The following is a 13,202-nucleotide window of genomic DNA, read 5'->3' as shown; positions in this document are numbered from 1 at the left end:
TTGCTCCCGAAAGCTGGCTGTTTGTATGCCTCCACCACTAGCTAGACCACGCCATCCTCGGCAAAATGCTGCATCACATAATTACTGTGTGGCCATTGGCTTCTTTCCCGACACGTCGAAGCTTTAGAAGTCTTCACCTTCTCATGTCTTTCTTAATAACTATGACCTGGCACATTTTAAAAGAGATTTTTCACTTCCACCAAAATTTATAAATACTTCACCTTGTCTTTTCTTTTTTCCTTTCAAAATTTTCTCTACATTTCAACTATGGCCCAGCCTTGATGTAGACTTCTAACCATGACGATCTTTCAACTAAGAATAAAAGGTCAGGAGCTTCCTGAAATTGGGGGTGAGGTCATGTTCCTCAGGGTGATGGGATGATCCGAACAAAGTTCAAATCAAATGTTGGGCAGCATACAAAAGTTAAAAGGTACGATGGTTGAGAATCCATGACACGAGGCCCAACGAGTGTAAAACTCCTTCCCTTTACAGTAAAGTCATTACAAAGTTTTTATTATGGTACTAGTACTTCTGATCTAGCGATGGATTGCGGAACTTTAACAGTAAATTGGTAATTCTGAGAATTGCACTTGGAAAGTATACCTCAAGGATGCTGGAACAAAAATATATTTCTAACCATAATTTGGCCTTTGGGAAATTGCTGGCTATTAGCCAACTATCCAACCATAATTATCCGTCGGTTGGTTCGTTAGTTATGCTTTCAGCCCATCGTTAAGATCAAAATATAACGAAAAGCCGAAAGATCGTAGGATAATTCTAAGAATTATAAATCTTACAACATATACACGCGACATTTATGGCCGATGAGTATACAATAACGGTTGGGTTGGTTAGATGTTTATCAATTGTCAAAGACTATGATCAAGAGTCAGGCTCATTAAAGCCGACAACATTAGGTTATGACAAACACTCAAATGAACTTTAACACCCGCCTCAGGTGTTAAAAGTAATTCAGACCAAAGACTTTCACTATAGGGTTCTTTATATGGTGTATCCCTTTTTGAGACTAACAATTCGTATCAATTGATCACAGAATTATTGGCAATAATCAGTATTTTTTTATACAGCTGAATATAATGTAGGAGGAAATAGTTTTAATAATAGCTTTTATATTTATGGTATCTGTTCAAAATATATTCACAAACTTGGTGAATTACGTGTGTGTGTTAGGATAGGGAGAGAGGCGTCTGGGAAGATGGTCCTGTTGTCACGGTATTTATCTCTTCATTACGCATGAGTATATGCACTCAAGAAATGGAATACTTGTGAATTAAACCTAACTTGATCTTTGTAACTACAATTGATGTCCTCAGGTTGGCGGCCACAAGCTGTGGGTTGGTGTCGAAACAGCCCATCAGACTGCAACAAATTTTGTCACCACAATGGTAAGTGACGTTATATACCCCCTCATTGTTTAAGATAGCATTTTCCTTCATGGTAGGGTCTAACGAAGGCTTGGAGAGGCAGGTGTATAGACTAGTTAGATTCCATGAACTGGGTTCATCTTTTTAAGGTTTGTTAGTGGTCTATAAATGAGGAAATCGTATAACCTGCTGCTGTACCACATTTTCCTCATCATTCGCCATTGATTATGGTCATGATAGGGATGGACGGCACCCGCCCAGCATGGAAGGACAGTATATGGGTTGTTATATTTCCTGATTCTCTGTTCATAGATAAAGTTCCATATATAATTTCCATGCTGATTGATAACTCTATGAGCTATTTCTTACAGAAAAGCAGACTGTGATTATGTTTTTTTTTTGTTAATTTTCTAATGGTTCAATTATTTCATTATATAGGTATAGGATTTGTTGTAGTTTGGAGAACGCTGCTCTATCTGAAGGTGCTCTTAGTTGAAAATGTGTCTGGTAATTTTACAGTTTCTGTCCCACGGAGATTTTCTGGTGATTGATAGTATACATCTTAATTACTATACATCTTAATCAAATGAACCTTGCCTAACGCCAGGAGTTCAAAAATATTTGTCGAATACACACAATGAAAATTTGTAACTTCTTTTGGATGTAAACTGTAAAAATACCGTGTGTTTCCTTTGCAAAATATTTTTGTAAAATAGACAATAAATTTTAGTTTAGGAGCACCTCAGAAATATTTTATCAGGTTGGTTCTGCATCGAAACTAGCATTAATTAGTGTTGCTCGACAAGACGTAGTGCTTCGTTTCATATCCTGCATGTATTTCTGTACACAAATTGAACTAGTAAAAAACCTTAAACATAAGTAGCTCTTTTTCAGTTAGTTTCATTATGGAGCAAAACATAAATTACCAAAACGTTAGTTTTGGAAAAAACGCCTATGAATGAACTTCTTAAACTTTTTAAAAGTTGATTGATCTTGCTTTGGGAAATGGCTGTGTGTGTTTTAAGTGCTTTATTAGAGCTCACAATCTTAGAAATACCTCCGCTGTTCTGATTTACCATATCCGTCTTACTAAATGATACTGGATAAGGTAATAGTAATAGGGAATATGTGTGATTAATGTAAAAATGAGAACACTTTAAAAGATTAAAAAACTTCTTAAAACCTCACCTACGCTTAAGTTGAAAGTTATCCAAATGTTCATCATTATGGTTGAAATATATGTCATACACATGAAAATGCACTGTCAAAGTGAATGTCAACAAATGGAATGCAGCAAGAGGCTTGTTATTTTCTTTGTTGAAGATGGACTTTCTGGACTTCTCCAAGTTTAGAGACCTTAAGCAAAACCCCTCAACCGTTGACAAATTTGACCCCCTACCAACCACACTACCACACAATAACTCCAAAGGAACGTGGTCCATAGATTAACATATTATCTTTGTTACCACTCTCATCTGTAACACTTCAAGATGTGATTTATTCTTGTTTTGTTCTTTTTATTGTGTGGTATGATCAAGTAAGAAGTTTTATCAAGGGTGAAAGGCATGTGTATGAGAAGGAAGAGGGTGAATCTTTTCAAGTGAAGGTTGGATTGTGGTATGGGTGTGTGATTTCAACATGGTTGTTTAGTTTATTTATGGATAAGGTTATGAGAGAGTTATGGAGAGAAGGGCAAATGTGCTGTCTTGAGGGATAGAAGGGCCTGGGAAGTTATTTGCTGATGATACAGCACTTCTGACAAATTCTAGTTAGAGTCTGTGGAAAAACTGTAGAAATGAGCTATTTTAGAGCCATATGTTGTATGGCCAAATGGAATGAAGAAATGAGGGGATGTATCAGAGATGTGGTATGGCATGGAATGCAAAAAAAATGAATTGTGGAGTGGTATAGAGGTTGAAACGTAATACTTTGAGTTGGTTTAGGCATGTGAAAAGTTTACAAGATTGTATGATAGTATAATTAAAGGGATTGGTTTGAAAGGAAGACAACCTGTGACATGGGGAATTAGAGAGGAAGAATACTGAAGGGAGAGAAATGATGGAAGGATGTGTGGGATAGTATATGTGAGGGAGGCATTTAAGGACAGGGATAATCAGAGACTCTTTTGGCATGACCACTCCCTTGACGGGGATTCCTTGAGGTAACGGACATCAGAGGTATAAATAGAAAGGTAGATAGATAGATAGCTTGGAAGTATGAGTGAAAGGAGGAACCAAATCATGAATGTGAATAAAAGTAAGGTTATTAAGCTTAGTGTTGAGGGTCAGCTTAACTGGAGTTTTTCCATGGAGAAAACATGGAGGAAGTAAAGTGTTATAGATACCTGGTAGTGGAAATGACAGTAAATGGAACCATGAAAGCAGAAGTAAGTCATAGGATGGATTAGGGGGCGAAGGTTCATGAAGTGCTGAAGAATGTATGGAAAGAGAGAATGTTATCTGGGAGAGCAAAAATGGGTATGTTTCAAGGAATATTAGTAATAATATCATATGGATGCAAGGCATGGGCTATAGACAAGATTGTGTGGAGAGGATGTGTTGGACAATATGTGGTGTGAGGTGGTTTGATTGTGTAGGTAATGAAAGGGTAAGAGAGATGTGAGGTAATAAAAACAGTTCAGTTGAGACAGCAGAAGAGGATATGCTGAAATGGATTGGACATATGGAGAGAATGAGCTAGGAAGGGTTGACAAAGATGATATATGTGTCATAGAGATGCTCTGTGGAAGGTATTAAGAATATATGGTGTGGGAGGCAAGTTGTTAGAAGCAGTGAAAAGTTTTTATCGAGGATGTAAGGCATGTGTACGTGTAGGAAGAGAGGAAAGTGATTGGTTCTCAGTGAATGTAGGTTTGCGGCAGGGGTGTGTGATGTCTCCATGGTTGTTTAATTTGTTTATGGATGGGGTTGTTAGGGAGGTAAATGCAAGAGTCCTGGAAAGAGGGGCAAGTATGAAGTCTGTTGGGGATGAGAGAGCTTGGGAAGTGAGTCAGTTGTTGTTCGCTGATGATACAGCCCTGGTGGCGGATTCATGTGAGAAACTGCAGAAGCTGGTGATGGAGTTTGGTAAAGTGTGTGGAAGAAGAAAGTTAAGAGTAAATGTGAATAAGAGCAAGGTTATTAGGTACAGTAGGGTTAAGGGTCAAGTCAATTGGGAGGTGAGTTTGAATGGAGAAAAACTGGAGGAAGTGAAGTGTTTTAGATATCTGGGAGTGGATCTGTCAGCGGATGGAACCATGGAAGCGGAAGTGGATCATAGGGTGGGGGAGGGGGCGAAAATTTTGGGAGCCTTGAAAAATGTGTGGAAGTCGAGAACATTATCTCGGAAAGCAAAAATGGGTATGTTTGAAGGAATAGTGGTTCCAACAATGTTGTATGGTTGCGAGGCGTGGGCTATGGATAGAGTTGTGCGCAGGAGGATGGATGTGCTGGAAATGAGATGTTTGAGGACAATGTGTGGTGTGAGGTGGTTTGATCGAGTAAGTAACGTAAGGGTAAGAGAGATGTGTGGAAATAAAAAGAGCGTGGTTGAGAGAGCAGAAGAGGGTGTTTTGAAATGGTTTGGGCACATGGAGAGAATGAGTGAGGAAAGATTGACCAAGAGGATATATGTGTCGGAGGTGGAGGGAACGAGGAGAAGAGGGAGACCAAATTGGAGGTGGAAAGATGGAGTGAAAAAGATTTTGTGTGATCGGGGCCTGAACATGCAGGAGGGTGAAAGGAGGGCAAGGAATAGAGTGAATTGGAGCGATGTGGTATACAGGGGTTGACGTGCTGTCAGTGGAGTGAATCAAGGCATGTGAAGCGTCTGGGGTAAACCATGGAAAGCTGTGTAGGTATGTATATTTGCGTGTGTGGACGTGTGTATGTACATGTGTATGGGGGGGGGTTGGGCCATTTCTTTCGTCTGTTTCCTTGCGCTACCTCGCAAACGCGGGAGACAGCGACAAAGTATAAAAAAAAAAAAAAAAAAAAAAAAGTGGAAAGAACAAGGAGACCAAATTGGAGGTGGAAGGATAGAATGAAAAAGATTTTGAGTGATTTGGGTGTGAACACGCTGGAGGATGAATGGCATTTATGGGATTGAGTGAAGTAGAATAACATGGTTTACTAGGGTTGACTTCTTGTCAACCCACTGAACCAGGTCATGTGAAATGTTCAGGGTAGACCATGGAATGGTGTGTATGCCTTACATTATGTCTATGCCCCAGAAACTCATCACTGAGGCTCCCACCATGTCCACTTGGTGGGAGCACAGGTTGAAAAATGTGGTATGTGTTTTATGTGTGATGAGTGTAGGAAAGTAGAGAGTAAGTGTTCACTCCATTTGTGGAAGTTTGCTTTTCGGGCATGTAAGGTTTTGTAATATGTTGAACTGGTGTTTTAATGTTAGAAAGTTGGGTAGATTTCAGAGCTAAAGTTAAAAAGTGTAACTTTGCATATCCAGAGAGTTTGGTTTCAGATTGGAGCATGTCTGGTAGAGTTAAGTGTTAGAATGGATTGAGGGGATGGTTGTTTAATCATTAGAACGTCAGTATGTTTTGTTAGTGTTGTGTTTTGAAGGGGAGTGGGGATATTCAAATATGTGTTGTAGAAGCTTGAATCTTTTTCCTTTTTTAAGGGTAGGGGAATTGTATGTTATATTATGGTTTGTATGGGAGGTGTCTACATAGAACTGGGTGGTGAGCATATTGAGGTGAAATTGTAGTAGAAGTATTGTTGTTTTTATTGTGCAGGGGTTGAATGTTTATAGTTAGATGACCTATGAAATGATTGTTTTAAGGTTGCTTTATTTTTTGCTAATGAGCTGGGAGTGACTACATTCTTGTTACACCAACATGGGATTTTTTATCAGTATCTGAGATGAAAATATATAGCAAAAATGATCCTTGTAATTAAAAAATTTTCATCCCTACGTACTAAGTTTAACAGAAATCCATCTAATGCAGACTTAAAGGAGACAGTACTGAGTTTATGGAGAAAAAGTAACTTGCACAATAAAGGGAGAGTTCTTGTTTTTTAATGTAATTCAATTTGCATGTAATTCAGTTTGGGTAATATCATTTTTCTTCTCTTGAACCAAGAGGGTGCATTTGGACTACCTGCTTCAGTAAGCTTAAAACATACTGTATTTAAGATCATATTTGAATTTTCTTTTCCTGGTTTATATCTTTGATATTTGCGAGCAGATTTCCTTGGAGTTTTTTACAATTCTTGTAGATAACAAAATTAACTTATTTCAAAATGTAATCTCTCCAAATTTCTCAGGTGAGGGGCAGTTGTTCCCAGTTTTAAGTTTTTATAGACTTCATGCACAGGTGACAGAGGCTAGATGATCATTTGCTGTACTTGGGTTGATGCATTGTGGAAAGACCTGATATACAGTATTTCTTCACTGATTATGAAAAGAACAAAAGTTTATTACTATATTTTGAATTATCTCAGGACACGTGCAATTTTCACTACACCTTCCGCTGCAGCCTTGAAAGCACAGTCAGCTGAGGACTTTTGGGCCAAGAATAAACGCTTGCGTCGTCCAGTGTCACCTCATATGACCATCTACAAGCCACAGATCACATCACTGCTCTCGCTTACTCATCGTGCTTCTGGCATTGTCCTCTCTGGTGTGTTGTCTGCATTTAGCATTGGTAAGTTTATATTGAAGTAAGAAGGGCTGTAAGATACTCTAGATAAATAAACACTGATTCCATTTACCTTTGCTATAAATTAAGAAGAAATATGAACAAAATTATATGTTTGTATAGTATGCAACCTTAAACATACGAATAGCATTTTGATTTGAATAGATTAGTAGATTTGTTTCCACCATTCCTAAGTGCTCTTGGAACCTTTGAACCCTCACCCACCCTATGACTCATTTTTGCTTCCATGGTTCCACTTGCTGCATTTTCACTTCCAGTTATTTGAAATACTTCATTCTGTCTCATACCACATCAAATATGTGCTTGTGCCCTGCTAAAGTTTATAATTTTGCTTTTGTTCACATTTAATCTCTACTTCTTCCTTTTGTATATTCTACCGCACTCAAAGACCAACTTCTAAAGTTTCTCACATGAATCTGTCACTAATGCTGTGTCATCAGCAGACAACAACTTACTCCCCAGGGCTCCTTTATCCGCTACAGACTTCACACACACCCCTCTTTCGAAGACACTTGGATTTACCTCCCTTCCCACCCCATCCATTAACAAATTAATCAGCCATGGTGACATTTCATACCCCTGTTGCAGATTAGCCTTCATGTGGTACCAGTGACTCTTCTCATTCACATGCCTTACACTCTTGATAAAGACATTTCACTGCTTCCAATAGGTTTCCTCCCATACCATATATTTGTAAGATCTTCCAGAAGGCATGTCTAGATATCTCACTGATTTCCAAAACCTCCCCTTTCTATCTCACTGCTGTTAGGGCTATTGCATCTTCCACGGTAAAAATACTTTGAACTTATTCAGTTTCTCACATATCCCTGGGAAGTAAGTTGTTGCTTACTGATGACACAGCAGTGGTGGCAAATTCAAGTGAGAAACTAGACGTAAGCATCTGAATTTGGGATAATGTGTGAAGGGAGAAAGTTGAGAGTAATTTTAAGTAAAAGCAAGGTTATTAGGCTTAGCAAAGCAGAGAGCTAGGTCAGTTGGGATGTGAGTTTGAACAAAAAATTGGAGAGGTGAAGTGTTTTAGGTGCCTGGGAGTGGACATGGCAGCAAATAGAACCATGGAACCAGATGTGAGTCATAGGGTGGTTGAGGAGCCAAATGTTTTGGGATCATTGTGGAATATGCAGAGAGAGAGGTCACTATCTGAGAGGGTGAAAATGCTTATGTTTCAAGGTATGGTAGTCCCATTGATGTGGTATGGATGCAAGGCTTGGGGTATGGAAGAGAATATGTAGAATAAGGTGAATTTATTGTGAATGAAATGTTTGAGGACATGTGGTGTGAGGAGGATTGATAATGGGAGGGTAGGTGAAAGGTTTGATTATAAGAAGCACATTGCTAAGAGAGCAGAAGAGGAGTTGCTGAAACAGTTTGGACATAATGAGAGAATGAATAGGAGAGGTTGACAAGGGATTTATGTGAGGGGAGACTAAATTAGAGACGGAAAGATGGAGTTAAACAGGGGTATGAGACAGGATTGTATGAGATTAAATTTGAATGAGGTGGACCTGGAGTAACTGGAATGCAGTAGATACCTGGGAGTGGATTTCACAGTAGATAGAACTTTGGGGGCTGAGGTGAAGTCATACGATGGGAAAGGGAGGTAATTTCCCTGATATAGTTAAGAGTGTGTGGAAAGAAAGAGGTTATTGTCATTTTAGGCAAAGAAGGCTATGTATGGATTTGAGTCTTGGGTCCTGAATGCAAAAGAATGGAAGGAGAGAACTTGTTGGATTGAAATGTCTGAGGACAGTATATTGTGTGAGGAAAGTTGATATTGAAAGAATTACAGTGAAAGAAAGTAATGTATTTAGTACACTATGATTTAGAGCTCATAGGGATTTGCTGAAATGGTTTGGAGATATAGAGAGGATAAGAAAATAAAAACTAACAAAGAGAATCAATGTGTTAGAAGTGGCAGGAAGAAGGGAGTACCAAGAAAGAGATGGCAGTATGGAGTGAAAGAGGCTTTAGGGTGTTAGGGCCTGAACATTCAGGAGGTTGAGAGGTTTTCATAGGAGAGAATGAATTGAAGTGATGGAGTTGGAGGGTTACGTGCTGTTAGTTGGATGAAACAAAGGACATGAAGTGGTCAGGGTAAACCATGGCTGTGGATGGTAGGCTCTGGTTTCAGTGCATTGTACATGACAGTTAGCAAACATATGTAAATAAGGTGGCGACTTGTATTACTGACCCTACCTTGCTAAGGTACTTATTATTATTATTATTATTATTATTATTATTATTATTATTATTGTTATTATTATTTATGATGTGAATAAATAGAACCTCATCAAAATTTCCTAACCCACAGGAATGTTGGCTCTTCCTGGATCATACCCTTACTATTTGGGCTTGGTGCAGACAATGGAATTTGGTGGACTTATCATCTTTGGTGCTAAGTTCTGCTTAGCTTTGCCATTCATGTATCACCTTTGTAATGGTATTAGACATTTGGTAAGATAACTCTTAAGTATACATTTAATGTGGTAGATGAATATTTAGGATTTCTTTCCTCTAAAGTCTAACCTGTAAGATTGAAAAAGTTTTTGGAACATCAAGGTTAGGACCTTTTCACCCACACTATTTCCAGTGAGGAAGTGCTTTCCTTCCTCACCCTTTGCTAACCACTTAGCCATGATATCAGTAGCTCAATCATTTCAGGCCTACTTTTCCTAATCCGAGACCGCCACAGAGAAAATATATATAAGATTACGTAGAAAATATATATGTTGTACACTGAAAAAATGTATCTTACCACTTTTTATGTGAAACAATGTGAGATCTTGAACAAAGGATTTTGAGAAATGTCCATTGGTCTGGCATCACATTGATAGCACTACTTTCATGATTTCAAGAAAAGTATTCCACCTCCCCTTCCATTGATGATACTCAGTTTGAAAGGGTGATGCAGTAATACCCTGCTGTTACAGAGCCATATAAGATTAAGGAATTCATATGTCCCACAGATTGCCACATGTTTGCAAAGTTAAGGGGAATGTAAGAATACAGTAAGAGTTAAAGAGCAAATTATGAAGTTTTACAAAAATGGTAAAAGTTATCGCAAAGATTTAAAAAAGAAAATGAGCAGGAAGTGTGAAGGGCATTTTAGGGTAATATGTGGTCATTGTTTATGATAATGAAACCAGGGCATCACTGCAAAATAAAGTCTTTAGTTCAGGTTAGGTACTTGAGGATGCCTCAGATGCGTCATAATTGCATAATTTTTCTTAGGGACAAAGGAAGATAATCTGATATTAAGAGTGTGTATGTTATACAGACAAACCTGATTTGAAAAGAAGAGAGAGTGGAGTGAGCGTTGGATGATAGGGAGACATGTTTGTGTGGGAGAAGGTGGGATTACACTGAGATTCTGCAAATAGGATGGTTAAATGAAAGAAGGTGGAGGAATCCTTACATAAGATGAAATATGACAAAGCATTGAGAGTGGATGGAATTGCAGCTGAGTTTCCCAAGAAAGTAGGTGTTATTGACTTACTTTTTTGGCTGTTCAAAATGTATGTTTCTCAGGGAAAGGTGCCTGAGGGCTAGTAGATTACTTGTATAGTGCTCTTGAATGAAGCTGTATGATACAGTTGTAATTGAGAAGGTATTGTCAAGCACATAGCACCTTATTGGAGGGGTAGTGTTATTACAGGAGAGGTATATGAAGTGTAAACTAGGTTTTGAATAATATGTGAGACATAGTTGGAAAGAGAATTGTATATGGCATTCATGGATCAGGGAAAAGCATATGATAGGATTGACTGACTAAGAGATGACTTATGGAAAACATTAAGAAGGTATGGGGTAATTGGGACAGAAAGGCAAGTGTGCATGTAGAAAGAGAGGAGGATGAGTGATTGTTTGTAAAGATGGCTCTCCAGAAAGAATTTGTGGTGTTAACATTTGTGAACATGGTGTTGAGGTAGATAAATGCAAGAGTCTTGGAGGGAAAAGCAAGTATTCTGTATGCTGGAGGTGGTGTGATTTGTCTGAATTAAGATCCCCTTTAACGAGTTTGTAATATTATTTATACACTAATAATAAAAGTTGCTGGTTTCTGCTGTAGTCATTTGAATGTACTGAAATATTTATACTTGTTTTATTTTATTACATAATTATACCCTTGTAAGTTTTTATGTCTGTTTTATTCAAGAATTTATGATACAATAAGCATTAATACCCATTGCTTTTTTACTGTGCATTATTATCCTGTTTCCTTTTTACCTTGCTAAAGCTAATGTATTGCATGACATAAGGAGTAAGAAAAGTAGATTTTAAAATAATGCTATTTTTTTTTTGCAGGTATGGGACTTAGGGTATGGCTTTACTCTCCGTACTCTGTACAAGACTGGTTATGCTGTTGTTGGCCTTTCCTTGGTTCTGTCTGGCGTTGTTGCTGCTATGTGAATATGTTTTAAAGCATGTATGCCAACTGTTAACAATGAAATCAGATATTGGCCTTTCAATGAAAATTACATGTAAAGAACTTCTTTATTGCAGAATTCATGTATTCTGTGGTGTACATAGTATAATAAGGTTGTACCAAATAAGTGGCATAAAGTGTCTGTATTATAACTAATTTGGGCTTGCCACCAAAAAACATTTTGTTCAGATTGCCAGAGGAGAGATTCTTTCTTATTTCCACTTCTCACTTATTTTTACATTCATCTGAAGCCCAGATAATGGTGATTTTCATAGTTGTAGTATATTATGTAGAAAGATGTATTTATTTCATAGAGAATAGATATATCATTATATTAAACCCTTGAGAAATACTCTGTATTCAGTGTACATAAACTATGGTAAAGTTTAGTTTTACTGTTATTTTAGTACTCCATTCCTTGTCTTTCTGTCTTTCTAATTAGATAGAGAAGAAAGTAGAGCATATTAGCAAATAATGCAGTAGGAGTGATGGTAAGTGTGGAAGGAACAAATAAGTCCTCAGGATGGTATAGAATAAAAGATTATAAGGAAGTTGGATGAAATTTTGAGAGCACGGCTGATAAAGTGAGTAGTTTAAGAATAAAGGAAGCTTACAGAATGGAATTATGAAGTGCAGAAATGATAATGTGCTGGTAGACAGCAAAAATCTAGAGAGTAAAATGTTGGCAAAATCTGCAAGAAATTTGTAAGGATGGAAGTACTATACAGTTATATTTATATTATTATTTCAAGAAAAGTGAAAGCTGATACATTAGTATACGATATAAAAGAAGTGGCTCATCAGTTGTTGGAAAGCCAGGAGACAAATCAGACTTACTAGTAACTTTATTCAAAGATGACTAAAAGTCTCGTGACAAAGAATTTAACATTTAACTTATCAATTATGTTTAAAAATGTGAAAAGCATATTGAATTCCTATATTATTTATTTTATTTATACTTAATTACCATTTCCCTTTTTTTTTTTTTTTTTTTTTTTTTTTTTTTTTTTTTTTCCAAAAGAAGGAACAGAGAAGGGGGCCAGGTGAGGATATTCCCTCAAAGGTCCAGTCCTCTGTTCTTAACGCTACCTCGCTAATGCGGGAAGTGGCAAATAGTATGAAAAAAAAAATTTATATATATTTTTTTTTTTTGCCGGTCTCCCGCGTTTGCGAGGTAGCGCAAGGAAACAGACGAAAAAAATGGCCCAACCCACCCCCATACATATGTATATACATACACGTCCACACACACAAATATACATACCTATACATCTCAATGTACACATTATATATTTTTTTTTATTATACTTTGTCGCTGTCTCCCGCGTTTGCGAGGTAGCGCAAGGAAACAGACGAAAGAAGAAATGGCCCAACCCCCCCCCATACACATGTATATACGTACGTCCACACACGCAAATATACATACCTACACAGCTTTCCATGGTTTACCCCAGACGCTTCACATGCCTTGATTCAATCCACTGACAGCACGTCAACCCCGGTATACCACATCGCTCCAATTCACTCTATTCCTTGCCCTCCTTTCACCCTCCTGCATGTTCAGGCCCCGATCACACAAAATCTTTTTCACTCCATCTTTCCACCTCCAATTTGGTCTCCCTCTTCTCCTCGTTCCCTCCACCTCCGACACATATATCCTCTTGGTCAATCTTTCCTCACTCATTCT

General features: G+C 37.8%; 1 protein-coding gene across 1 annotated transcript; it reads left to right on the top strand.

The window, feature by feature from the left end:
- Positions 1 to 1,145: 1,145 nt before the first annotated feature.
- LOC139751570 (succinate dehydrogenase cytochrome b560 subunit, mitochondrial-like) lies at positions 1,146 to 11,904 on the top strand. Its single transcript, XM_071667144.1, has 5 exons — positions 1,146 to 1,233; positions 1,335 to 1,406; positions 6,851 to 7,053; positions 9,401 to 9,543; positions 11,395 to 11,904. The coding sequence occupies exons 1-5, from the start codon at positions 1,217 to 1,219 to the stop codon at positions 11,497 to 11,499; spliced, it is 540 nt and encodes a 179-aa protein (XP_071523245.1). The 5' UTR covers positions 1,146 to 1,216; the 3' UTR covers positions 11,500 to 11,904.
- Positions 11,905 to 13,202: the final 1,298 nt, after the last annotated feature.

Source organism: Panulirus ornatus, chromosome 11, assembly GCF_036320965.1.
Source record: "Panulirus ornatus isolate Po-2019 chromosome 11, ASM3632096v1, whole genome shotgun sequence".
In the NCBI taxonomy this organism is placed as follows: Eukaryota; Metazoa; Arthropoda; class Malacostraca; order Decapoda; family Palinuridae; genus Panulirus; species Panulirus ornatus.
Note: the sequence above shows the minus strand (reverse complement) of the source record. Positions and strands in the feature narration are given on the sequence as shown.